The sequence below is a fragment of the Gorilla gorilla genome, chromosome 8 (assembly GCF_029281585.2).
Source record: "Gorilla gorilla gorilla isolate KB3781 chromosome 8, NHGRI_mGorGor1-v2.1_pri, whole genome shotgun sequence".
Lineage (NCBI taxonomy): Eukaryota > Metazoa > Chordata > Mammalia > Primates > Hominidae > Gorilla > Gorilla gorilla.
The window spans coordinates 42,054,878-42,082,686 of NC_073232.2; the positions used below are offsets into that span (position 1 = coordinate 42,054,878).

The 27,809-nt window shown below is 42.4% G+C and overlaps 1 protein-coding gene across 1 annotated transcript; it reads left to right on the forward strand.

Annotated features, from left to right (window-relative positions):
- The first annotated feature begins 409 nt into the window (after positions 1 to 409).
- Positions 410 to 27,635, forward strand: AGAP5 (ArfGAP with GTPase domain, ankyrin repeat and PH domain 5). Its single transcript, XM_055353432.2, is given in 12 exon segments — positions 410 to 772; positions 1,142 to 1,210; positions 3,517 to 3,585; positions 6,234 to 6,268; positions 13,808 to 13,908; positions 16,499 to 16,534; positions 19,835 to 19,886; positions 20,533 to 20,650; positions 20,653 to 20,692; positions 20,694 to 21,995; positions 24,857 to 24,919; positions 27,090 to 27,635. Coding segments are annotated over 12 exon segments (2,118 nt in total). The 5' UTR covers positions 410 to 549; the 3' UTR covers positions 27,100 to 27,635.
- Positions 27,636 to 27,809: the final 174 nt, after the last annotated feature.

The window sequence follows — 27,809 nt, forward strand, 5'->3', positions numbered from 1 at the left end:
GAGGGGCCAGGAGAGCAGCAGCATCATAAGCCACAGGGTGGGGCAGCCAAGGCAGGGGCATTCTGAGCTGTTGGGGAGGGGTGGCAGGCAGGGTGGGGCACTGTGAGCTGTCGGGGAGGGCATTGTGAAGTGTGGGGTGCGGCATTGTGTGCCACATGCCTGGGCTCCCACCTGGGGCCAGTGGGCTTCAGTCTGTAGGTGACTACAGAAGGAGGAGGAGCTCCGTCTGTTCTCTCTTCAGGCAGTTGTTGTGTCTCTCAGCACTTGTTGGGTTCACAACCTATTAAATAAGCCGGCTGGTCTTCACCCTCCCAGACAAGTCAACTCAGGGGAGGCAGCAGGGTGCGGGCCTTGGCCCGCAGCCCTAGCCGGGGCCGGGGCCGGGGCCGGGGCCAGGGCTGGTGCCTGGGGCCGCGCTGTGAGGTGGGCAGGTGAGGAGCGGGAAGACCATCTCTGCAAGTGCAGCATAGCCTCGGCCTAGGACAGCGGGAGTGCGTGGCCAAAGCTGTGAGCAGAGGCACAGGTGGTGGCAGACAGTAGAGGCGCCCCATGGGGAACATACTGACCTGTCGTGTGCACCCTAGCGTCAGCCTCGAGTTTGACCAGCAGCAGGGGTCGGTGTGTCCCTCTGAATCTGAGATCTATGAGGCAGGAGCTGGGGACAGGATGGCAGGAGCGCCCATGGCTGCTGCTGTACAGCCTGCTGAGGTGACTGTTGAAGTTGGTGAGGACCTCCACATGCACCATGTTCGTGACCGGGAGATGCCTGAAGGTAAGGAGGTGATAGGTGCCATCTACCCTTGGTTTGCCTCTGGCTGCTGCTGTCCCCAAGGTTCCCTTTGAGGCATCCCCCACTTCGAGCTCCTTTCTGCTTGTAGCCAGCTTTCCCGGGGGCTGGCCAGGAACAAAAGCTGGCTCTGCCTTGAATTCCCACCCCTTAGTCTTTCCCCACCGAGTCCAGTCAGTTTCTTTTCGCCTCCCCTCCCAATCGCCCAGTTCTTGCTCTCTCATCTCATTCTCCCAGGCTGGCATGGGACCATTTATTTATGGCTCTTGTCGAATAAGCAGCAGTTGAATAAATGAGTTGATAAATTTGTATAAATGATTACATCTTTTTTCTTTTCTCCCTCTATACATATAGCTTTGGAGTTTAACCTTTCTGCCAATCCAGAGTCAAGCACAATATTCCAGAGGAACTCTCAAACAGATGGTGAGACAACAGTGTCTGTAGCTCTGTTTATTATCCTGTGGGACTTTGTTTAGGCTTCTTTGAGCTATTCTCTTCCTTTTCTCAATAAAAACTCAAATATCCCAACTTTTCACTACCCATCTTATTTTTTCTTTGTACCTATCCAGATGGTACCTAAGTGAAGGAACCAGGTAAGTGCCTAATTGTTTCCTTTGTTAAAGTAGCCAAATCTCAGGACAGTTCCTATTCAAATATTTGGGGATTTCTTATTTAAAATCAGAATGGAGGTTGCCACGGGAGAGGCTATATGGTATTCTTAATGGGCTGCTTTAAGTCACCTTGATAGAAGCTGCTTAGTTTCTTCTAACTGTAATTTGAACACAGAAGGAAAAAGAAAAAAAGAGAGTGCTTAAAATAATTGTGAAAGGTGTAAAATGTCACAGCCGGGGCTGCAGAAAAATGGTTGTGTGTGTGTGTTTGGGGTTTCTCAAAGGAGTTTACCTATGAGGCTCTGATTACTTTAAAATTCTTACTTTAACAGAAAATGTGTCTCCAGATTTATTCTGGTGACTTAACAGACTTTATTTACCTCCTTGTTCTAAAAGAGAGGTGGGGATTGGTTCATGGTCAAAACTTTCAAAAGACTTGAAATGTCAATGTAGACTTTTAATGTGTAATATAAAGATTGCAGGTTAAAATGTCAGACCTTCCCTGTAAGAGTGTTTGTTGCCGTGGCTCCCCCTTTGTCCCTTCCCCTCCTGACAATAGCATCTTGTTCAAAGATAATAAAGTTACAGTTTTGGCTGGGCTTGGTGGCTCACGCCTGTAATCCCAGCACTTTGGGAGGCCGTGGCAGGCGGATCACCTGAGGTCAGGAGTTCAAGACCAGCCTGGCCAACATGGTGAAATGCTGTCTCTACTAAAAAAAAAAAATACAAAAATTAGCTGGGAGTAGTGGCGCATGACTGTAGTTCCAGCTACTCACAAGGCTGAGGCAGGAGAATTGCTTGGACCTGGGAGGTGGAGGTTGCAGTGAGCAGATATCACGCCAATGCACTCCAGCCTGGGTGACAGAGCGAGACTCCGTCTCACAAAAAAAAAAGGAAAGAAAGTTGGAGTTTTTTAGTCTCTACGCTGCTGGCAGAGGCAGGGGATGGGAGCCAGTAGAAAAGAGAAAACAATTAGTTGGTTTGCCTCTAAAATTTTGCAAAGAGATGAATCTAAGTAAAAGTAATTCTGGGTAATAATATGGTTCTTGAATAAAAACTGAAATTTTCAAAATAGAAAACATTGCATCATAAACATATTAAATCCAGTTGGCTTATTGGTTTCATTTAAATGCCAGAGATTTCATTACTGTAGAGGAAATGTCTTATAGCTCTTCTATTTAAACTTTGGTTGGGCTCTTAATTTTTAAAGAGGTAGGATAATTAAGACTCATTATGAGTGTGACTTTGTAACTTGGAAGTACTATCTTCACATTTCAAGATATTTAAGGATTGCTTTAGAATAAACAAATGCATTATGTGAATTAATTGATTGTACCTTTATACACAAAGCATGTAAGTACTTGTGTAAACTTATACTCTGCTTGGTGATGTTAGGAAAGCATGTAATGGATGTTACACACCAGTTAGTAGATGGGTAGTGTTGGATGAGAGCCCAAAAATGGCTCTTTATTGTCATTCTTTAGGATTACAACACAATTTATGTATGTCTCACTTGGCCCTTTCCAATACAAATAAGGCCTGTGTATGTTCTCCCTATGTATTGCTAATGAAGAAATGAAAACTTAGAGATATCACATGACTATGGAAGACAGCTACTCAAGAGAACTAAGGTTCTGTGTCCTCAGAATGAAATGGAAGTGACAGATATGATGAATTTACTTTTTAAAAATTTTAAAAACTCTAGAATACATCTTATATTTTGCCTATTAAATAGACCTGTCTTTTAAAACTTACTGCCATCTCGATTTATTTTATGCAAAGTTGATTTTACACAACTCAAAGCCAAAATTTACCTCTTCTTTTTTTTTTTTTTTTTTTTTTTTTTTTAATAAAGGAAGGTGTCATTGTGTTACTCATGCTGGCCTCAACTTCCTGACCTGGGTTCAAGTGATTTTCCCATCTCAGCCTCCTGAGTAGCTGGGACTACAAGCATTTGCCATCTTGCCTGGCTCTATCTTATGTCTATACATTCATTTCAATGGATAAGAATCAAAGTAGAGATAGTGAAATAGACTAAATGCAGCAGTCAAATAAACGAGTTGATAAATTTTTATCAATGATTACGTCTTTTTTTCTTTTCTTCCTCTATGCATATAGCTTTGGAGTTTAACCCTTCTGCCAATCCAGAGGCAAGCACAATATTCCAGAGGAACTCTCAAACAGATGGTGAGACGACATTGTTTTTTCCGCCAAGAGAAAGAATAAAAGCTCTTGTTTGATCAGGTTATAGAAAGTATTTAGAAAAACTCATATTGGTTTAAATTTTTCACCTTTTCACATGTTCACTTGTCTTATTTTGATATGTGATATACTTTCCTTTAGTTGTTATGATGTTAGTGAAAACGTGTAACCTTTTTGTTTATACATTTTGCCATCTTTTTATCAACACAATTAATTTGTCATGTGATGGAGGAGTCATGGATTTCTCTTTATAATTCTTGGATTTATCTTTATTTATAATTAATGGATTTATCTTCATTTATAATCCCTTTTCCCTTGCTCCAAAAAGTACACTTTAAAGATGAATGATAGAACTTAGGCTTCAGCTTGGTTTTCATTTAAACAAATTAAAAAACATAGTTGTTTATCATCAGGGATTGAATCTGTGATTTGGGCCTCCTCTTACACAGTCCTCTGACCACATTCATTTACCACATCCAAGTTCATGCTACTCAAAAGTTTTAGGTTATTAACTTTTTCATTTGATGTAATGTAAATTTAAACATGCCCTACTCCTGCTTATTTCCCTTAATGTTATGTTAAATCCTCATTTATTTGCCAACAAGCCATACACAGCCAAGTTTTCCAATTGACTTAAACAGCAAGAATACAAGTGCGGGTTCTATAATAATGTGCGAAGTAATGTAGCACAGTAAAACACGGGAGTTTGTAACCTTTGTTTTTATAGTTTGAGTAGACTTTGCCCATCTTGAGTCAGTCATTTCTGGTTAGAATTTGTCTTCATTTTTTACATTACTATAAAGAGATACCTAAGGCTGGGTAATTTATAACAAAAAAGAGGTTTAATTGGCTCAAAGATTTTCAGGCTGTACAAACATGGCTTTAACATCTGCTTCTGGTGAGGGCCTCAGCAAACTTACAATCATGATAAAAGGCAAAGGGGAAGCAGGTGGTTCCACACGGTGAAAGAGGGAGGAGAGAGGGGAAGGGGGAAGGTACCACACTTTTTTTTTTTTTTTTTAAATGGAGTCTCACTCTGTTGTCCAGGCTGGAATGCAATGGCACGATCTTGGCTCACTACAACCTCCATCTCCCAGGTTCAAGCAATTCTCCTGCCTCAGCCTCCCGAGTAGTTGGGACTATAGGTGGGCACCATAACACCTGGCTAATTTCTGTATTTTTGGTAGACACAGGGTTTCACCATGTTAGCCAGGCTGGTCTGAAACTCCTGACCTCAAGTGATCTACCCGCTTCAGCCTCCCAAAGTGCTGGGATTACAGGCTTCAGCCACTGCACCTGGCCAGTACCACAGTCTTTTAAATTACCATAATGAGAATTTGCTTATTACCATGGGGATGGGACCAAGCCATTCATAAGGAATCCACTGCCATTACCCAAACACCTCCCACTAAGCCCTGTCTCCAACATTAAGGGTCACATGTTAACATGAGGCTTGGAGGGGCAACATATCCAAAACATATCAGAATTGTATTTCCCAGTTCCTTCCAGAGCCATGGGCTTCTCACACCTAGAGAGCATGGAAGCAGTAAAAGAAAAGCTATTCCATGTCCCTCACTCTTCAATGGTAGGAACTTTTGCCTACAAGGCCCTTCCAGCATCAAAGGCAGAGGCGGTGTAGGAAACAAAGCATGGCCCAAGTCCCTCTTGGGGCTTTTATTATTCTGGCCTCTTTTTAGAGGAAAAAAAATGATTTTTTATGCTGCAGACACCATGTCCAATTAGGTTTGTATACTCATTTTAAACATCAAAATTTAGGCCAGGCTCTGTGGCTTACACCTGTAATCCCAGCTCTTTGGGAGGCTGAGGTGGGTGGATCACGAGGTTAGGAGATCAAGACCATCCTGGCTAACACAGTGTAACTCTGTCTCTACTAAAAATACAAAAAACAATTAGCTAGGCATGGTGGCACGTGCCTGTAGTCCCAGCTAGTCAGGAGGCTAAGGCTGAAGAATTGGTTGAACCTGGGAGGCAGAGGTTGCAGTGAGCTGAGATCCCGCCACTGCACTCGAGCCTAGGTGACAGAGTGAGACTCCATCTCAAAAAAAAAAAAAAAAAAATTAAGATACGTTACTTTCCAGTTGTGTAAAGACCGTTTTTAAATTTTGATTTGTTTTTAGTGACATATTAGTAGATAACCACTAAGTGTGGTTCAAGATGCTTACAGGGATTCTGTTGCATCTAGAGATAGGTGCCTGGTCAGGAAGTAGTTCTTAGAGCTGTTAGCTCTTAGAGTCTGATAATTAAAGTAAGCTATGTGTAAATGCAGAATGAGAGAATACTAATGGATCATGGCTCATATATGCAACAGTTAAAGTTTTTATTAGCTAAATTTTTCATCTGGCCTAATTTTTTTACCCTTTTCTTTTGTACATGAGGATTCTTTCATTTGTATGTAATAGAAACAAAAAGTAAACTAAATGAAAAACTAAGTTTTTAGATTTGACTTATGAAATTAATCATGCCAGATAATTTAAATTATAAGTTATTGAAAATTATTTTTTTAAATGGAATTTTGTCTCATTTTACATAGGAGTAATCAGTAAGATGTTAACAACTACTTTTATTTTATGGTATTTGTATCAGAAGTGACCAGTTTTTTTTTTTTTTCTTAGTTGTAGAAATAAGAAGAAGCAACTGTACAAACCATGTAAGTAAACACTCAAATAGTTAAGAAATTGATAGTTTGACATAAAAGGATGTCTCTCTTGATTTCTTTAAATTACAATGTGGACCTGGTGGTGGTAGCATGGACCTCTTTTTGTGGATTTTCTAAATCTCTTCTGTTTTCCTGAGTATTAAATTTATCCAGAAAAGTGTTTAGCTTAGCGTGTCCACCTTTTAAAGATTTCTGACATTTAAGTTAAATTTCAATAGTCTGGTTCAAAAGATCTGCCTTAAGGCTGGGCATGGTGGCTAACGTCTGTAATCACAGCACTTTAGGAGGCCGAGGCAGGCTGATCATCTGAGGTCAGGAGTTTGAGACAACCCTGACCAACATGGTGAAATTCTGTATCTACTAAAAATACAAAAGTAGCCAGGCATGGTGGTGCATGCCTGTAATCTCAGCTACTCAGGAGGCTGAGGCAGAAGAATCACTTGAACCCAGGAGGTGGAGGTTGCAGTGAGCCAAGATCGCGCCATTGCACTCCAGCCTGGGCGACAGAGCGAAACTCTGTCTCAAAAAAAAAAAAAAAAAGTGCCTTAAATATTTAATCTTATTTTTAATGAAAGAATAACAACAGAATAGTTAAGTTAATTGCCAGCACTGTCTATTGACTTTCTATCACAGCAGGTAAAAAGCGTACCTTCCCTGCTACACCATGATCTTATGTTTCTCCCTGTGTTTCTTCCAATTATAGCACACTTTTTAATTAAATCAGTAATATTTACATGATTATGACTCTGCAAATATTATTCACTGCTAAGTCATATGGTGTTTTCACTGTGCCTCTGCATTCCATGTCCTTCATCCTGTCTCTGAAACAGTTCTGAAATCTGAGCACTTCTGCAATTCTCCTGGATCTTCTTTTTTCCTAGCCTATGTTAGTTTATCTATCCAAATATCGTTAAGTAGCCTCTGGGTGCTCTGTTTGCTTTCACATCCATTATTTTTTAGCATGAAGCTAATTTTCTGACTATATTCATTTGCCTATTTTCTAACAGCTGTTTTCCCCCCAAGTATTGTAGCATTTATCACATGCCTTTCAAAGATATTTTCCATCTGCAAAAACACATCTGTTCCTTTTTATGTGTGTGTGGGGGGCAACTTTCTCTGGCCTTTTGTCATCCTAGTTCAATATAGCGTGGGTTTCCCTAGATATGCTCGATGTCTGCTTTTCTGGGCTAACTCCTTAAAGTCTTTTGGGATCTCACGTAACTGCTGTCTTGTGTGGGATTGCCTGAGTCCTAGATCCTGTGTTTCCTTCTGTCCTGTTATCGTCTCTAGTTGTACTTGAACACATTTTCCTGGGTGGAGATGTTAAAATCCCTCCTCTTTGATAGAGAGTACACTTCTAGGTTGAATCTAAATTTTATGGTTCTGAAGACATTTTGCAGTTGTGCTCTTATTACAGTGTTGTTCTTGAATCTATTGCCAGTGTGTGATATGTTATTTACAACCAGGTTTTAGTTATCTGCAGAAGCTTTTTAGAATCTCTCTCTCTAAGGTTCTGAAATTTTATAACAGCTTGTTGGGGATCTTTTCATTTTATTGAGGCTACTAAACCTGCAGACTATCTCTTCTTGAGAATTTTTTTTTTACTTTCTCTGTTCCTTTTTTACTGATAGTCTTGTTATTCAGATGCTAGGCTGCTTAGACCAGTACACCTGCATTGATTTTTAATTTTTCCCCTTCTATTTTTTTCAGTTTGTCTTTTTATTCTAGTTCTGGGATATTCTGTGACTTTATCCTCTACTATTTCTATTGAATTTTATATTTTTTGAGAGTGTTTTAAGATTTTTTTTTAAAGTTTTGCTCCTGATTTTGACTGGTCCTATCAATTCCTTTTTTCTATTGTTTTGACCTCTTTTCTTGGAGGCTTCCCTCCAATGTGTGGTGGTCCCTGGCCTGCTTTATTTGGAAGCAGGATTTCTGTTAACTGATAGCACTCAGTGTGAGGCCTTAGAAGCCTGACTAGCTTTTCATTTGGGAGACCTCAGTGTATTATCTGGGGATCTTTATTGAAGACATTTCAGTTTCTTCTGAGAAGGATCTCCCAATTTTCTGCCTGGAAAGTAAAAGCAGGCCTGGAAAGGAAAAGCAGAGTTAGCGAAGAAAGTTGGAGTTCCATTTTTGGTGTACAGTTTTCTTTATATCTCAGGTTTAAGCCATGGTATCTCTGAGCCAGAAATTCTCAGGTTTGATATATCCAGAGAACACACATCTAAGTTTCTTGTCAGATGGAAGGACAGGTGGACTTGGGGCTCTAGTTAGAGATTTGCAACTGACCTTGCTGGCTTTTTTTTTTTACATTTTGCCCTACTTTCCAAAGTGCCATTTGCCTGTAAGTTCACAACCTGCCTTTAGTTCTGCAAGACAAACTGGCTCGCTTCTGTTCCAGTCACTTTCTGTAGGCACCAAAGTTGTGTTTCTGTGTTATTTACCACTCCTTTGTCTACTTTTTATGTCTCAGCATTTATTAAAAATTATCTCTGTCAACCTTCTGTGCTGGTCATGGGTGTAACCTTTATTTTATGACTAATGAGGCTTCCAGAGGGAGACAAAATAAATTTGTGGTCAATCTATTATATTTAATCCAAATTTAGGACCTATGTTTAAATCAAAGTCTAATTTGAGTATAATGATATTAAGCCAGAAAAATTTTTAAATTAATGTATCTATAATAAGCATATTACACTTTTCTCCTAAGGCCTTGTTTAATATTTTCATTCAAAGTTTATCCACTGCCATATGCTTCCCATTACTTCACAACATAAATGGAGCTGTTTTCCTGAATGCCCAAAGTGTTAGAAATATTTAAGTTAATTAAGATTTGTTCATTTTTAGCCTGGTCAACATAGCAAGACCTCATGTCTACAAAAAGGTTAAATAACAAATTAGCCAGGCCTGGTGGCATGCGCCTTTCGTATTACCTACTCAGGAGGCTGAGGCAGAGGATCGCCTGAGCTCAGGAGTTTGAGGCTGCCGTTAACTATAATTGCACCACTGCACTCCAGCCTGGGCAACAAAGGGAGACCCTCTCTCGGAAAAAGGAAAAAAGTTACTAATTCTTTAAAAACATATCTAAAATTTGTCCTGCCCAAAAGGAGGGTGAAAAATATGAACTTTAGTCTTTGTTTTATTTTATGTTTGCTGAGAAAAATGCTGTACTTTATTTATTTATTTATTATTTCCATAGGTTTCTGGGGGAACAGGTGGCATTTGGTGACATGACTAAGTTCTTTAGTGATGATTTGTGAGATTTAGGTGCACCCATCACCTGAGCAGTATCCGCTGAACCCAATTTGTAGTCTTTTATCCCTCACCCTCCTCCCAGCCTTTCCCCCAAGTCCCCAAAGTCCATTGTATCATTCTTATGGCTTTGCATCCTCATAGCTTAGCTCCCACGTATGAAAGAGAACATGATATTTGGTTTTCCGTGCTGAGTTATTTCACTTAGAATAATAGTCTTACTTCCATCCAGGTTGCTGGGAATGCCATGAATTTATTCCTTATTATGGCTGAGGTGGTATTCCTCATATATATACATATATATGTATGTATATCACAGTTTCTTTATCCGCTCATTGACTGATGGGCATTTGGGCTGGTTCCATATTTTTGTAATTGTAATTTGTTTGAGTTCCTCATAGATTCTGGATAATAGCCCTTTGTCAGATGTATAGACTGTGAAGATTTCCTCCCACTCTGTGGTTGTCTGTATACTCTGCTGATTGTTCCTTTTCCTGTGCAGAAGCTCTTTAATTAAGTCTCACCTATTTGTTTCTGTTGCATTTGCTTTTGTGTTCTTGGTCATGAAGTCTTTGCCTAAGCCAGTGTCTAGACGGGTTTTTCCAATGTTATCTTCTAGAACTTTTATGGTTTCAGGTCATAGATTTATGTCCTTGATCCATCTTGAGTTGATTTTTGTGTAAGGTGAGAGTTGAGGATCCAGTTTCATTCTCCCGCATGTGGCTTGCCAATTATCCCAGCACCATTTGTTGAAGAGGGTTTACTTTCTTCACTTTATGTTTTAGGTGGTTTTGTTGAAAATCAGTTGGCTATAGGTATTTGAGTTTATTTCTGGGTTCTCTATTCTGTTCCATTGGTGTATGTGCCTATTTTTATATCAGTACCATGCTATTTTGGCAACTATGGCCTTATAGTATAGTTTGAAATCAGGTAATGTCATGCCTCCAGATTTGTTGTTTTTGCTTAGTTTTGTTTTGGCTATGCCGGTTCTTGTTTGGTCCATATAAATTTCAGGATTGTTTTTTCTAGTTCTGTGAAGAAGGATGGTGGTATTTTGATGGGAGTTGCATTGAATTTGTAGATTGCTTTTGGCAGTATGGTCATTTTCACAATATTCATTCTACCCATTCATGAGCATGGGGTGTCTTTCCATTTGTTTGTGTCCATGACTTCATTCAGCAATGTTTTGTAGTTCCCAACGGCATATCAAAAAGATAACCCGGCCAGGCACGGTGGCTCACACCTGTAATCCCAGCACTTTGGGAGGCTGAGGTGGACGGATCATGAGGTCAGGAGTTCGAGACCAGCCTGGCCAACATGGTGAAACCCCATCTCTACTAAAAATACAAAAGTTAGCCGGGCGTGGTGGCGCTCACCTGTAATCCCATCTACTCAGGTGGCTGAGGCAGGAGAATCGCTTGAACCTCGGAGGCAGAGGTTGCAGTGAGCCAAGATCACCGCACTGCATACTCCAGCCCGGGCAACAGAGCGAGACTCCATCTCAAAAAATAAAAAAAAGATAATCCACCATGATCAAATGGGTTTCATACCAGGGATGCAGGGATGGATTAACATACACAAGTCAATAAATGTGATACAGCACATAAACAGAATTAAAAACAAAAAATCACATGATCATCTTAACAGATGCAGAAAAAGCATTTGACAAAATGCAGCATCCTTTTATGATTAAAACCCTCAGCAAAATCAGCATACAAGGGTCATAGCTCAATGTAATAAAGGCCATCTATGACAAACCCACAACCAACATAATACTGAAAGGGGGAAAAGTTGAAAGCATTCCCCCCGAGAACTGGAACAAGACAAGGATGCCCACTCTCACCACTTGTATTCAACATACTACTGGAAGGCCTAGCCAGAGCAATCACACAAGAGAAAACAATAAAAGGCATGCAGATCAGTAAAGAGGAAGTCAAACTGTTGCTGTTTGATGATGATATGATCATATACCTAGGAAACCCTAAAGACTCCTCCAAAAAGCTCCTAGAACCGATAAATGAATTCAGCAAAGTTTCAGGAGACAAAATTAATGTACACAAATCAGTAGCTCTGTTATACCCCAGAAGCGACCAAGCTTAGAATCAAACCAAGAACTCAACCCCTTTTCTGATAGCTGCAAAAATAAACTAAACTAAAATAAAATACTTAGGAATAGACCTAACCAAGGAGGTGAAAGGTGTCTACAAGGAAAACAACTTTAGTATTTTTAATGGGTTAAAATGAGAGGCAGCAGGTACAGCAGAAGAAGTCAGTGCGTGGGCATCCGCATCCAATGGGTACTGCACCTTTGATGGTAAGGCTTTGGTTTTGACTTACTAAATTACTAGGTAACGATTATTTTCTAGTTTTTGTCATTAAACCTTAAAACTACTAAGTAACCCCTTCCATTTCTTGTTAAATATTGTAAAATTTCATACTCTCATTTATGCTGACTGACGTTAGATTATTTGCTTCTATTTTGTGACTACCTTAAATAATACCTATAAACAGTAAACTGTTAAGTGTTTTTGCTGTAATTAAATGTAGTAAGACTTACCTTCCAAATGATAACTGAATTGTCAAACACTTGTCGAAGTTTTGGATTTACTCAAAATTCTATGCTCAGCAGCTGGAGGTAGGAAGAGTAAGGGCCCTCCCTTACTCTTATGGAGAGGCATACTTTCTCATGAGGGGAATACTCTGCAGGAATTAGCATCTTGTAAGCAGTGGTGAATTCAACTAATTAGTGTATAAAAATACATTTTTTGGTGTGGCTGCCGACAAAGAGATCCAAGAGAGTAGATGGAGTCGAGCTTGCTGAAGCAAGGAAAGAGAAAAGCAGTATTCTAGGCAGAGAGCAGGGGTAGAGCAGGAAAATGGCTAGGTGCAGGTCAGATGATTTATAGAATGAAATTGATCAAGTTTTAAAGTGAATGCAAAGTATTCTCTGAGAGTCTCATTTGAGTCATGTCTTGGCAGTCTTATTTAAACATGAAGTGAAAGTTAGATTTTTTAAGTTGTCATTTGTTTTCAGGGTGTGAGAGAATATTTAAGTGATACTCTTTTTATCCTCCACATAAGAAAATAGGACTAGAGAAACCTATGGCTTCCTCACTTGTTGGTGGCCTAGCAGCCCTGGCACACAGAGCCTCTGAATCTGAAACACTTCTTTTGTAACAATATCACCTGAAATAATACATTTAGGATTAGTAATTTAATAAATGCATTAGTTTTGTATTCACTGCAATAAAATGCTCTTGTAGCAGGATTATTTAATACACTACATTTTATCGTAGTAAATAAATAATAGAAGGGCTGGGCGCTGTGGCTCACGCCTGTAATCCCAGTACTTTGGGAGGCTGAGGCAGGCAGATGGCGAGGTGAGGAGATCGAGACCATCCTGGCTAACACGGTGAAACCCCGTCTCTACTAAAAATACAAGAAGTTAGCCGGGCATGGTGGCGGGCGCCTGTAGTCCCAGCTACTCAGGAGGCTGAGTCAGGAGAATGGCGTGAACCCGGGAGGCGGAGCTTGCAGTGAGCCGAGATCGTGCCACTGCACTCCAGCCTGGGCGACAGAGCCAGACTCCGTCTCAAAAATAAATAAATAAATAAATTAATTAATTAAATAATAGAAATTCTCGGCTGCTTTTTATTGCTGTAGAAAAAAAATGAAATCTTATTTTAAACTTTTCTTTTTTTTTTTTTTTTTTTTTTGAGACGGAGTCTCACTTTGTCTCCCGGCCTGGAGTGCAGTGACGGGAACTCGGCTCACTGCAAGCTCCGCCTCCTGGGTTCACCCCATTCTCCTGTTTCAGCCTCCCGAGTAGCTGGCACTACAGGGGCCTGCTACCAACGCCCGACTAATTTTTTGTATTTTTAGTAGAGACGGGGTTTCACCATGTTAGCCAGGATGGTCTGGATCTCCTGACCTCGTGATCCACCCGCCTCCACCTCCCAAAGTGCTAGGATTACAGGTGTGAGCCACCGCGCCCGGCAAAGCCGACTTTTCCCATTATTTTTAACGGTAATTCATAAAATCCTTGTTAGGTTTGATGACAGGTACCATATTAAGGGCAGCATTTTATAACCCATATCTTAAACATCATCTCTGGAAGTTGAGAGCCTCCAATGGGTTTTCTATAGAGTGCACATGATACCACACTCAGGCAGTTCATGGAGTGTAAGACATATCTTAGTGCTTTGTCATTTGACATTTTAACTGAGAAAAATATACACTTTGATAAGTTTGACTTACACTTCCCTTCCCCTTCAGGTATCTACTGAGCGTTTCAGTCAACAATACAGCTTGTGTTCGACAATATTCCTTGATGACAGCACAGCCAGCCAGCATTATCTTACAATGACAGTAATATCGTGAGTACAACTATGCTGCCGAGGGACAGATTCCTTTATTCTGAAATTATTTCAGCCATTTGGTTGTCCTCTTCAGCAATCAGCTTAAGAAATTGGAGTCAACCATATATTGATATCCAGATTCTAAATATTAAGTATCAGTTTCTCTTTTAATCTTAGACGTCATGGTGGAAGGAAAACTCAGTTAGCAAAGAAGCAATCCCAGAAACAGTGTATCTTTTTGATGCCTTTATGCCTTTAGACAATGTGGAACACAGTGAGAAGGATAGGTTCCCTTTATTGAATGTTTTTTGTGGAAACTTAGTTTTTCAGTGCATCATAGGCCCAAATCAGTGTGCACTACTTTGGACATTATCCTTGGAAGAAGGAACAGCTTTTCTTCTTCTGGCACCACAGTGTATCTGCATTTGAATTTCTCCCATTGTGCATGAGCACCTCGTGGGCCACAAAGATGCGCTTTGAGAGCACCCTGAGATGAAGTTTATTTTAAAAGGAACAACAACCAACACCACCACCAGCTCCACAGGGGCCGTCCAGTGTACATTATTCTCATCTCCTTGGGTTATTAGTCTTGATTTTTAGAACACAGTTTGGAAAGTGCTAATTTAGAATATTAATGTCTTTATCTTTAATTTAACTTTTCATTCTGTAAACATAACTAGCTTATAAACAATTTTGTTTCAAATGCACTAGCCTTTTTAACTAATTCAATTGTCAATAACTTTTACTTCAATTAAAAGTGGCAAGTTTACACTCATAATAATGTCACTTTCCTCCCTCCCTTTTAACAATAGTTGAGAGGAAATTGTGTTTTGAACAAAAACTGGACTCAAACTCTGTCTCAAGTCCTGAGCTTTGGGACCTATTGAGTAATCACTAAATGTCTGTAGTCAGCCAAGTCTCTTAAATCTTTGAGCACACATACACAAAAATTACTTTGACTGGAGTCCCTGGCTTCTTCTGAGTTCCAAAGATTTTGATATGTTAGCATATAATTCAAAAGCAGCTTTGAAGATTAATTTTGCTGAAACTAATTTTGTGCTTTTTTCCTCATTATTCTACTTTTTAGAAGTCTACTTTTGAGAGTATAGTAAGTTTTAATTTGCCACCAGCAAGTTTGAGAAATAATCACTTGGTGTATTCACTATTGGTGAAATAAAGTTATTGAACAAATTAATAGGGCAAATTGGCTTCAAGAAGATATTTTGAAAAATGTTTTATCATGAATCAGTAGTGCACTGTTGTCAGTGGGATAGGTGGAACTCACTGAGATCACTTATGCAAGGTTTTTTTCAAAATACAAGTCTGCAAACACATGTATCTTCCCATCTCCACTTTCCCTCTATCTCTAGGCACTGAGAAGCCTTTTAGGAAAATCGGGATGGATGTGAGGCATCTTTCTGTGAAGAAAAGCATCCCAGAAGATTCTGATTTTCACCCCAGCTCAATCATTCCAAACTTTGCTGCTGATTGAAATCACCTGGGAAACATTTACCAAGAACCTTGATGCCCAAAGCCATACCCAATACTAATTAAATTAAAATGTCTCATGTGGAAGATGAGGCAGATATTAAAGCTTCTCAGGTGATTTTAATGTGCAGCAAAGTTTGAGAACCACTGCTTAATTTGAGTTTAGGACGAGAAACTGCTCCTATTTGGTGGGACCTTGGACAAGTCAGTTTTAAGGTCTGTTTCCCTGATCTGTAAAACGAGTGTTGAATTAAATGTCACATAAGGTCATTGGTCCTTTCCAGCATGTGACTTTAAATTCTATGATTTTAAAATTATTTCAGAGATGAAAACTACTTGAAGCACTATAGACATATCCATCTTACATGCTAATGTTACAGGCTTTTTAAAAAGTGCTAATATTGTGTAGACCTATTAGTAGAATTGAGATTTGCCTTCCCTCAGTTGTTTTGAGCCTCACTCTACAAAATTAGCTGGGCATGGTGGCACATGCCTGTAATCCCAGCCACTTGGGAGGCTGAGGCAGGAGAATCTCTTGAACCCGAGAGGCAGAGGTTGTGGTGAGCCGAGATCACACCATTGCACTCCAGCCTGGGCAACAAAAGTGAAACTCCATCCACCCCCGCTCCCCCCAAAAAAAAATTATCTGGGCATAGTGGCACAAACTTGTAGTCCCAGCTTCTTGGGAGGCTGAGGCATGAGAATTGCTTGAACCTGGGTGGTGGAGGTTGTGAGGAGTCAAGATGGCACCACTGCAGTCCAGTCTGAGCAAGAGAGACAGACTCTGGGTCAAAAAATAAATAAATACATAAAATAAATCGCATGGGACGAAAGGTTTCATGGGTAGAAAAGCATATAACAGGGAAATCTGTTATTATTTATATATTGTAATCACCAACAGAAACGCGTCTTCTAACAGCATATTTCCTTGCATTTTGGTTCTCATATTTTTGTAAAAAACAAAGAAATGAAAACAAAGTGCCCTTATGGTACTGTTCTGAACTAGAAGATTTGAATTTCAGGGCCGCTAGGAGAGTTTCCTCTGCCCCCCTTTTAAAAAATGTCTTCAGGCCTAACAAATGATAACATCTATTGTTATGAATTTTTTTTCCTTCCACAGTGTGACCTTGGAGATACATCATCATATCACACAAAGGTGAGCTTTTTAGAAACCTGTCTTGTTATTCTAGCTAATTACTTTGCAAGATATCAAGCTCAGTGTTAGGTCACAGCTTTAGACATCATAAGCTGTATTGTGCCTACTAAAATATCGAAGCAAATTATTTGTATTTTCTTTGTTCCTTAAGACTCTCATAATTCTTAAGTGATTGAGAATCTCAAAGAGTATGTGTTTATATTGATTATATTGATATTTAGTGTGGTAGAATTACACAATTGAAATTTTTTCAAAATCTATTTTTAGTTTAGATTTCACAGCCTTACCACTGTTGATATTATGGGCTAGATAATGCTTTGTTGTGAGGACTGTCTTCTGCATTGCAGAGACTTTAGCAGTATTCATGGCCTCTACCAACTAGATGTCAGTAGTAACCCATGACCCAGGTTATAACAACAGAAAATATTCCTTGAGAACAGTATTGTTAACAGAAATTTTTCATTGAAAAATAACTTTTCTACAACAAAAAGTTGAGTAAAAAGTGTGTCGTGTATTTATATTATTTAGAGTCTCTCATGTTGAGCTTAATAGGAGACAAATGGATTCTCTAGAGCTTTCTTTGCAATTTGCTTTAAAGAAGCAATAAGAGGCTGGGCACAGTGGCTCACGCCTGTAATCCCAACACTTTGGGAGGCTGAGGCGGGTGGATCACAAGGTCAGGAGATCGAGACCATCCTGGCTAACACAGCGAAACCCCATCTCTACTAAAAATACAAAAACTTAGCTGGGCGTGGTGGCACGCACCTGTAGTCCCACCTATTCTGCAGGCTGAGGCAGGAGAACCGCTTGAACTTGGGAGGCGGAGGTTGCAGAGAGCTGAGATCGTGCCATTGCACTGCAGCCTGGGTGACAGAGCAAGACTCTGTCTAAACAAACAAACAAAAAAAGCAATAAGCTGGTGGGGCGCAGTGGTTCACACCTGTAATCCCAGCATTTTGGGAGGCCGAGGTGGGTGGATCACTTGAGGTCAGGAGTTTGAGACCAGCCCGACCAACATGGTAAAACCCACCTCTACTGAAAGTACAAAAAATGGCTGGGCGTGGTGGTGCATGCCTGTAGTCCCAGTTACTCGGGAGGCTGAGGCAGGAGAATCGCTTGAGCCTGGGAGGTGGAGGTTGCAGTGAGCCGAGATCTCGCCATTGCACCCCAGCCTGGGTGACAGAGAGAGACTCTGTCTCAAAAAAAGAAAAAAAGAAGCAATAAGATGACCTAACCTCATGCAAATATGTAGTTGGTAGAAGGTGTATTTTTAAAGTTTTCAGACAGTTGTGGGTATTTGTTAACACTAAATCAAAACTTCACAAGTGGTAGTTTCTTAAATTAGTTACGGTGGCGTTTTACATATTAATAAATTTATTCCATGAGTACTCATTGATCTTTCTTGCACAGTAAATGGATCTTTTGCTCCATACTTGCATTTATAATATCATGCATTAGTTACTTGGAATATATTGGTTTATGTTTTATTGTGTCAAAAATCACTTTTAGTTTAACCACCAATCTTTAACACGCCTTTAAGTATTGAAAAGCTGCCAAGCCTACAGTAGAAGGAACAAGTTTTTCAAAGTCCACAGGAAAGCTTAAATTTTATCGTTGGGAACAAATGCGTATTTCCCTTGAAGTGACAACCTCTCACTTCATTTATTTTTGAGAATGATAGTTGAACTGGTTTTTTAGACCGAGTTTCACTCTGTCACTTGGCTGGAGTTCATTGGCATGATCTCAGCTCAAGCAATCCTCTCACCTCAGGCTCCTGTGTAGCTGGGACCACAGATGTGTGGCACCACGCCAGGCTAATTTTCTTATATGTTTGATAGAGACAGGGTTTCGTTATGTTGCCTAGGCTGGTCCCGAACTCCTGAAGGAGCTCAGGCCATCTGCCTGCTTTGGCCTCTCAAAGTGCTGGGATTTTACAGGCGTGAGCCACTGCGCTGGCCCAGTTGTACTTTTAAATAAAAATGATGTTCTGTGAAAAAAGTGATTTTTCAGTTCACAGTTAAATCACGGATTCTTTAAAAACAAAAAAAAAAAAGCGCTTCTGGTTAACTTTCCACTTATTCAGAGTATTAGAGACATGTCAAGATTTAACAACATTAATTTTTACTGCTTCATCAAAGACGTTCTTAAGAAATTCAGGCTATGTTTTTTACCTGTAGGGGACAGTGAAGAATAGAATGACTACTAATGTAATTGGTACCACTGCCTTGATTTATGCTGAGAAACCAGCCATTGTACCCACTTTTGCTTTTATACAATCATGGCAAGTGTCAACGAAAAAGCAGGCAATGACTTTGTATTACTTTCACAAATTTTTAAAATTTTTCATCAGCTTTCTCAGGTTTAATTAGTATGATTCAGAACAGTGTTGGCCAGGCACAGTGGCTCAGGCCTGTAATCCCAGCACTTTGGGAGGCCGAGGCAAGCGGATCACCTGAGGTTAGGAGTTCAAGACCAGCCTGGCCAACATGGTGAAACCACATCTCTACTAAAAATACAAAACTTAGCCAGGAGTGGTGGCAGGTGCCTGTAATCCCTGCTACTTGGGAGGCTGGGGTAGGAGAATCACTTGAACCTGGGAGGCGAAGGTTGCCATGAGCCGAGATCGCACCATTGCACTCCAGCCTGGGCAACAAGAGTAAAACTTGGTCTCAAAAAAAAAAAAAAAAAAAAAAAGAACAGTTATGACCTCTTAGGCCTTCTGGAAGGGGTCTTCGGGATCCCGAGAGGTCCACAGAGCACATTTGGAGAACCACTGGTTTATACACAGGCACAATGCATTAGTTTTACAAAGTTTAAAGTTCATCAAAGACTGGCCTCTTAAAAAGGCAGATGAGTTTGTCATTCAAACAACAGAAAGTACATAAATACATCATGAGAGTATACTACAGAGAACTAAAGAGAAAGGAAGCTAGGAAATCTGAATCACATTTACATTTATTAAAGTTTACTACTACTGCTTTGTAGAACATTCTTGTGTTTCAATGTGTGGTTAGAAGAGTGAAAATATGTTTGGTTTATTGCCATGGCCTGTTAGGGAGAGTCAATACTCATGGGCATTTCTGACTGGTTATCATATAAAAGGCTTCACGGTACAGGCCATGATGTGCTGAGAAAGAAGAAGTCAGGAAACCCTCTGCAAGTCAGGATCCAGGAGAAGAATTCGTAAAAACTGCTTTGGTAAAGTAAACACCAAAGCACACAGGAGGAAGTATTTTACTAAACAAATATTATACTAAGATATTAACAGTTTTTGAAGTAATGCACTTTCTTATCTTATAGAGATGCAGATAGATCTTTGAGCATACTTGATGAACAGTTACACTCATTTGCGGTAAGTGGCACTTTTATTGAGGTTGTATTTTCATCGTACACTTGTATCTGTTTCATGCTGAAGTCAAAGCCATCTTTTTTTAAATCTTCCCCATTTCATGTTGCATTTAGTCATCTTAAGTGTTGTGAAAAGAATGTGCTGGAGTAAGAACTGATCTGCAGCTCTGTTTAGTTAGTGAGCTAGTATGAGTAAATATACTATCCAAACAACAGAAAATGTATCTTTTTTTTTTTTTTTTTTTGATGGACTCTCTTTCTGTAGCCTGGGCTGGAGTGCAATCGCGCGATCTTGGCTCACTGCAGGCTCTGCCTCCCAGGTCCCTGTTCAAGCAATTCTCCTGCCTCAGCCTCCTGAGTAACTGGAATTACAGGCATGTGCCACCATGCCCAGCTAATTTTTTTTCTTTTTTCTTTTTTCTTTTTTTTTTTTGTAAAGACAGGGTTTCACCATGTTGGCCAGGATGGTCTTGAACTCCTGACCTCGTGATCCACCCACCTTGGCCTCCCAAAGTGCTGGGATTACAGGTGTGAGCCACCATGACTGGCCCAGAAAATGTATCTTTTTAAAAGGTAATTGTGAGCTGTCTATAGGACCCTGCAAGCCACTACCCAATTTTTGAAGCCATTCCTCCTTCTGTTCCACACAGGTTTCCACCGTGCACATTACGAAGAAAAGAAATGGAGGTGGGAGTTTAAATAACTATTCCTCCTCCATTCCATCGACTCCCAGCACCAGCCAGGAGGACCTTCAGTTCAGTGTTCCTCCACTGCAAACACACCCACGCCCGTTTGCAAGCGGTCCATGCGCGTCCAACCTGTTTACATCTGAGAAAGGGAGTGACCCAGACAAAGAGAGGAAAGCCCCGGAGAATCATGCTGACACCATCGGGAGCGGCAGAGCCATCCCCATTAAACAGGGCATGCTCTTAAAGCGAAGTGGGAAATGGCTGAAGACATGGAAAAAGAAATATGTCACCCTGTGTTCCAATGGCGTGCTCACCTATTATTCAAGCTTAGGTGATTATATGAAGAATATTCATAAAAAAGAGATTGACCTTCGGACATCTACCATCAAAGTCCCAGGAAAGTGGCCATCCCTAGCCACATCGGCCTGCGCACCCATCTCCAGCTCTAAAAGCAATGGCCTATCCAAGGACGTGGACACCGGGCTGGGTGACTCCATATGCTTCAGCCCCAGTATCTCCAGCACCACCAGCCCCAAGCTCAACCCGCCCCCCTCTCCTCATGCCAATAAAAAGAAACACCTAAAGAAGAAAAGCACCAACAACTTTATGATTGTGTCTGCCACTGGCCAAACGTGGCACTTGGAAGCCACGACGTATGAGGAGCGGGATGCCTGGGTCCAAGCCATCCAGAGCCAGATCCTGGCCAGCCTGCAGTCATGCGAGAGTAGTAAAAGCAAGTCCCAGCTGACCAGCCAGAGCGAGGCCATGGCCCTGCAGTCGATCCAAAACATGCGTGGGAACTCCCACTGTGTGGACTGTGAGACCCAGAATCCTAAGTGGGCCAGTTTGAACTTGGGAGTCCTCATGTGTATTGAATGCTCAGGAATCCACCGCAGTCTGGGCACCCGCCTTTCCCGTGTGCAATCTCTGGACTTGGATGACTGGCCAGTTGAGCTCAGGAAGGTTATGTTATCTATTGGCAATGACCTAGCCAACAGCATCTGGGAAGGGAGCAGCCAGGGGCAGACAAAACCCTCAGTAAAGTCCACGAGGGAAGAGAAGGAACGGTGGATCCGTTCCAAATATGAGGAGAAGCTCTTTCTGGCCCCACTACCCTGCACTGAGCTGTCCCTGGGCCAGCGCCTGCTGCGAGCCACCGCTGATGAGGACCTGCGGACAGCCATCCTGCTGCTGGCACATGGCTCCCGTGAGGAGGTGAACGAGACCTGTGGGGAGGGAGACGGCTGCACGGCGCTCCATCTGGCCTGCCGCAAGGGGAATGTGGTCCTGGCGCAGCTCCTGATCTGGTACGGGGTGGACGTCATGGCCCGAGATGCCCACGGGAACACAGCGCTGACCTACGCCCGGCAGGCCTCCAGCCAGGAGTGCATCAACGTGCTTCTGCAGTACGGCTGCCCCGACGAGTGCGTGTAGTATCTGTTTTATTTGACTGCAGTCTCCTTGGTGCAAAAACAAAATGGGAAAAATAAGGATAACTCAGAATTTCAAAAGGAAATCACAAATTCAGCTAGTAATAACATTTTCAGTACTTTTCGTAAACTAAGTAAATACACAAAATGTTGATTTTTCTGACCATAAGACATATTTTATGTCCTTTTGCCGAGGTGGATGTGTTAGTCTCAGGCCCTCCTGGCCACATTGCCCAAGTCACACAGGCTTCTGTATTATGTATTTAGATAAAATGTGTGAAAATATATTTGAAAAAAAGTTCATAAATATGCATTGATTTTTGTACACATGGCACCTCTTTTTCATTTTTATTTTTTATTTTTTTTGGACGATGTTTTGCTCTGCTGCCCCAGCTGGAGTGCAGTGGCGTGATATCTGCTCACTGCAAGCTCTGCCTCCCGGATTCACACCATTCTCCTGCCTCAGCCTCTCAGGTAGCTGGGACTACAGGTGCCTGCCACCACACCTGGCTAATTTTTTGTATTTTTAGTAGAGATGTGGTTTCACCATGTTAGCCAGGATGGTCTCAAACTCCTGACCTCGTGATCCACCTGCCTCAGCCTCCCAAAGTGTTGGGATTACAGGCGTGAGCCACCGTGCCCGGCCCATGGCACCTCTCAATTTATAAATTGAACTGGATGTGAGGTAATAATGTCAGCTAGTTGAGATAAGAGGGTTACAGGTCGGCTGGGCGCAGTGGCTCACACCTGTAATCCTAGCACTTTGGGAGGCCTAGGCGGACTGATCACCAGGTCAGGAGATCGAGACCATCCTGGCTAACATCATGAAACCCCATCTCTACTAAAAAATACAAAAAATTAGCTGGGCATGGCCGGGCGTGGTGGCTCACACCTGTAATCCCACTGAGGACCCGGGGCTCCTTTCTACCTGGGCTGGGGGGATCTGGGGCAGACTGGGTCTGTGGGAGGCGGATCTAAGTAGGCAGGTGAGGACCTGGGAGGAGGCCTTGGCCCCTCAGGAACCCTGGTCTCCTGCTCTACCAAGTCAGCACGGAGTTGAGGGGTGCAGACCTGGGGAGGTCTCCTGGGGGCAGGGCATGAGTCCTGGTGCTGGGTGAACACTGGCAGCTTGGACCCTTCCCTCTGGAAATCTGGGGAGCCTTTCTTGTCAAAACAGCCTATTCTGAATAACCTATGCAGGAAAAGGAAGATGGATTTTTATTTTTACCATAACTTTAAAGCTTCAAAGATTTCTTAAGTCACCAAGTCTGTTCAAAGTCAAAAAGGGCATTTTCAATTTCATCCAAGTCCCCTAAAGCATGTTTATTTTTATTTTTATTTGTATTTGAAATGGAGTCTTGCTCTGGCACCCAGGCTGGAGTGTAGGGGTGCGATCTCGGCTCACTGTAACCTTTGCCTCCTGGGTTCAAAGTGATTCTCATGCCTCAGCCTCCTGAGTAGCTGGGATTACAGGCACCCACCACCATGCCCGACTAATTTTTGTATTTTTAGCAGAGACGGGGTTTCGCCATTTTGGCCAGGCTGGTCTCAAACTCCTGACCTCAAGTGATCCATTCTTCTTGGCCTCCCAAAGTGCTGGGATTACAGGCGTGAACCACTGCACCTGGTCCCGAAGTGTATGTTGTATTCAGAGGTCAGCAGCTATGTGTGGGGAGGCCCAGCCAGGCCCCACTCATGGGTCATCGTGTGAAAAAGTCTTGCCTGAGTTTGTGTCCTCTTTCTAAATGGCAGCAGACGCGTATTTTGTTTTTGGCTCTGCAGCTGGTGTGGACCACCTGCTTTAACCTTTCACTAGCCTCTGAGTTTTTTATGATTCCTGTTGGGAGAAAAGCTGAGTGTTGGGAGAGAAGCTGAGGCAGGGCTTGCTAGATTTGCTGGCTCCTTGCTTCTAGCACTCCCATTATCTCAAGTAGCCATATGTTTCTCATTCACTTGATACACCGTTTCCTTTCAACCTCCACATCCTCACCACCTGTTTCTTTGTTAGATCACCAATAAATAGCGTGGGCTCCCAGAGCTCGGGGCCTTCGCAGCCTCCACACTCGCGATAGCGCTCTGCTCCCATTTTCTCTCTCGAACTGTCTCTTTCTCATTCCTTTGACTCCGCTGGACTTGCCGCCCCCGTGACCTGGTGTTGGGTCTCATCATCCCAACAGATTCCCATTCTAAAGACGAGGGAACCAAGAGGTGGAAGGTAAAGTTAGAATAAGAACCATTTCTTCTGACTCTGAAATCCTTCAGTTCTAGCACGCTACCACCCACACTTTAAAAAAAACTCTGAAGTAGGCAGAGAATTCCGTTTTGTTGGAGGAATTGCTTTGAGAGACCTGGTCTTACTGGATGAGGCTTTGGAAACCAACCTGAGGCAGGTGTTAGCACATCCTGAGAGGGGTGTGACCTGGAACACAGGCCCAGCCTGGGCTTCACGTCTCAGCTGGCAAGACTGCCTGCTCATTGCCATTCCAGGCCAGGCAGGGCCAAGGGGCTTCAGGGACCCATGCCCTCATGGGGCTCACTGAGCTCGTCTCCCGGCAGCCAAGGCCCTGGCGTCTCCAAATGAAGCCAGCTGTGGGGGAAGGTCCTTCTCATGAGCCAGTCTGTCCTGGCTGGGGGTGGCATCCCAGAGCCCCATCTAGGATGCCCAGGGATGTATAGGTCTGTTGTGAGGATAAGCCAGCACTGAGCCCTCACCCTGGACTGGGAGGGCAGTGGGCCTGCTCTGAGCCCTCACCCTGGACTGGGAGGGCAGCGGCTCTGCTCTGAACCCTCACCCTGGACTCGGGGGCAGCCGGCATGCTCTGAGCCTTCACCCTGGACTTGTCTCCTCTGTTCAGTTCATGCCGTGGAGGAAGTGGTGAAGGAGGTGGTGGGACATGCCAAGGAGACTGGAGAGAAAGGTACAGCCGGCTGAGGTCGGGCAGGGAAGGAGGGAGGGAGGAAGGGAAGCTAGGTGCTGGGCCAACCTGTTCTTTGACTAACCAGGTCAAACTCTGCCCCTAATGTTGCAGCCTTTCAGAGCCTCTTGGCTGGGGCAGTTATCTATGCTCATCAGAGGCCACAGACTGTACTGCGTTAGGACACTGTCTAGATGGTTCTCTCTGTGGAATAAGAAGACAAAGTCATACAAGACTATGTGACAGCACACTGGGACAAAACATTTAACATGGCAGGGTGCGGTGGCTCATGCCTGTAATCCCAGCACTTTGGGAGGCTGAGGAGGGCGGATCACGAGGTCAGGAGATCGAGACCATCCTGGCTAACACGGTGAAACCCTGTCTCTACTAAAAATACATAAAAATTAGCCGGGCATGGTGGTGGGTGCCTATAGTCCCAGCTACTTGGGAGGCTGAGGCAGGAGAATGGTGTGTACCTGGGAGGCAGAGCTTGCAGTGAGCCTAGATCATGCCACTGCACTCCAGCTTGGGCTACAGAGCGAGACTCGGTCTCAAAAAAAAAGAAAAAAAAATTGCTGGGGGCGGTGGCTCATGCCTGTAATCCCAGCACTTTGGGAGGCTGAGGTGGGCGGATCATGAGGTCAGGAGATCCAGACCACGGTGAAACCCCATCTCTACTAAAAATACAAAAAATTAGCTGGGCACGGTGGCGGGTGCCTGTAGTCCTAGCTACTCAGGAGGCTGAGGCAGGAGAATGGCGTGAACCCGGAAGGTGGAGCTTGCAGTGAGCTGAGATTGTGTCACTGCACTCCAGCCTGGGCAACAGTGTGATACTCTGTCTCAAAAAAAAAAAAAAAAAAGAAAATTTAACATGTAAAATTCTATGTTAAATGTTAAATTGATGTGTGTGAGCTATGAGTAGAACTATGTACAAAGCATGTGTATATCTCATTCCTTTTCAACAAAATAGATTCCAGGTAGATGAAGGACTTAAATTTACATAAATGAATTTATTAACTTACTAGGAGATAACCATCTTAGCTCAGGCTGCTATTATAAAATACCATAGGCCAGGTGCAGTGGCTCACACCTGTAATCCTAACCCTTCGGGAGGCCAAGGCGGGTGGGCCACCTGAGGTCAGGAGTTCGAGACCAGCCTGACCAATATGGTGAAACCCCATTGCTACTAAAAATACAAAAACCAGCTGGGCATGGTGGCACATGCCTGTAATCTCAGCTACTCAGGAGCCTGAGGCAGGAGACTCCCTTGAACCTGGGAGGCAGAGGTTGCAGTGAGCTGAGATTGCACCACTGCACTCCAGCCTGGGTGACAGAGCAAGACTCTGTCTCAAAAACAAAAACAAACCATAAACTGGGTGACTTAGAAACAACAGAAATTTATTTCTCACACTCCTGGAGGATGGGAAGTCCAAGATCAAGGAAGGCACTGGCAGATTTGGCATCTGGTGAGGGAGTCTTTCTGGTTCATGGATGGGCCCAGCTCTGTCCTCACATGCTGGAAGGAGCTAGCTCTCTGTGGTCTCTTTTATGTGGGTGCTAATTTCAACCTCCCAAAGGCCCCACCCCTTAATATCATTACATTAAGACTGAGGATTTCAGCATATGAGTTTTGAGGGGGAAGACATCATAAACATTTAGACATAGTAATAACATAAGAGACTTTGGCCTAATCTTGGAGAGGGGAGAATCTTTAGAACTATGACAAAAAAAACCAGCACCATAAAGGAAATATTAAGTAAATTTGACAATCCAAAACTGAAATTTTCTATAGCCAAAAAAAAACACTATAAACCAAGCCAAAAGAAAAATTATACACTGATGAAAAATATTTGTCATAAAAATGATAATCCAGTATAACAACCCAATATAAAAATGGTCAAAAGACATAAGCAGGCATTTTCCAGAAAAAAGGATAAGCAGGCAATGTACCCATGAGTAGATGCTCAGTCTCACTCACAGTTGAAGAAATGCAAGTTGTTGGGGAAATTAAAACCAAATTCAAATTCATTCTGCAGTAATCCTGCTGCCCTTGGTCCCATCGGGCCACTCCAGAGACTAATCCATTAAGATGGCCACATCCCACAGGCCACTCAAGGGGACACAAGTTCAGCGGGTGGATCACTAGGACATTCTTCCTCTTTCTTTCCAACAGCCATTGCTGAAGCCATAAAGAAAGCCCAAGAGTCAGGGGACAAAAAGATGAAGGAAATCACCGAGACAGTGACCAACACAGTCACAAATGCCATCACCCATGCAGCAGAAAGTCTGGACAAACTTGGACAGTGAGTGCACCTGCTACCATGGCCCTTCCCCAGTCTCAATAAAAAGCCACGACGTGTACATTGAGCACTGGATTTATTCCCATTTGGATGGAAACACTAGGCAAAGTATTTTCTTGTTGATATAACATATTTTACATATTTATGGAGTACATTTAAGTATTTATTACATGCACAGAATAGTGATCAATCAGGGTGTTTGGGGTGTCTATCACCTTGAATATTTGGTATTACTATGTGTTGGGTACATTTCAAGTCCCTTCTTCTAGCTACTTTGTTTTTTTGTTTTTGTTTTTGTTTTTGTTTTGTGACAGAGTCTTGCTCTGTCACCCAGGCTGGAGGGCAATGGTGTGATCTCGGCTCACTGCAACCTCTGCCTCCAAGGTTCAAGCAATTCTCCTGCCTCAGCCTCCCAAGTAGCTTGGACTACAAGTGCAGGCCACCACGTCTGGCTAATTTTTATTATTATTATTTTTTATTGTTTTTATTTTTAGTAGAGATGGGGTTTCACCATGTTAGCCAGGCTGGTCTCGAACTCCTGACCTCAGGTGATCTGCCTGCCTGGGCCTCCCAAAATGCTGGGATTATAGGCA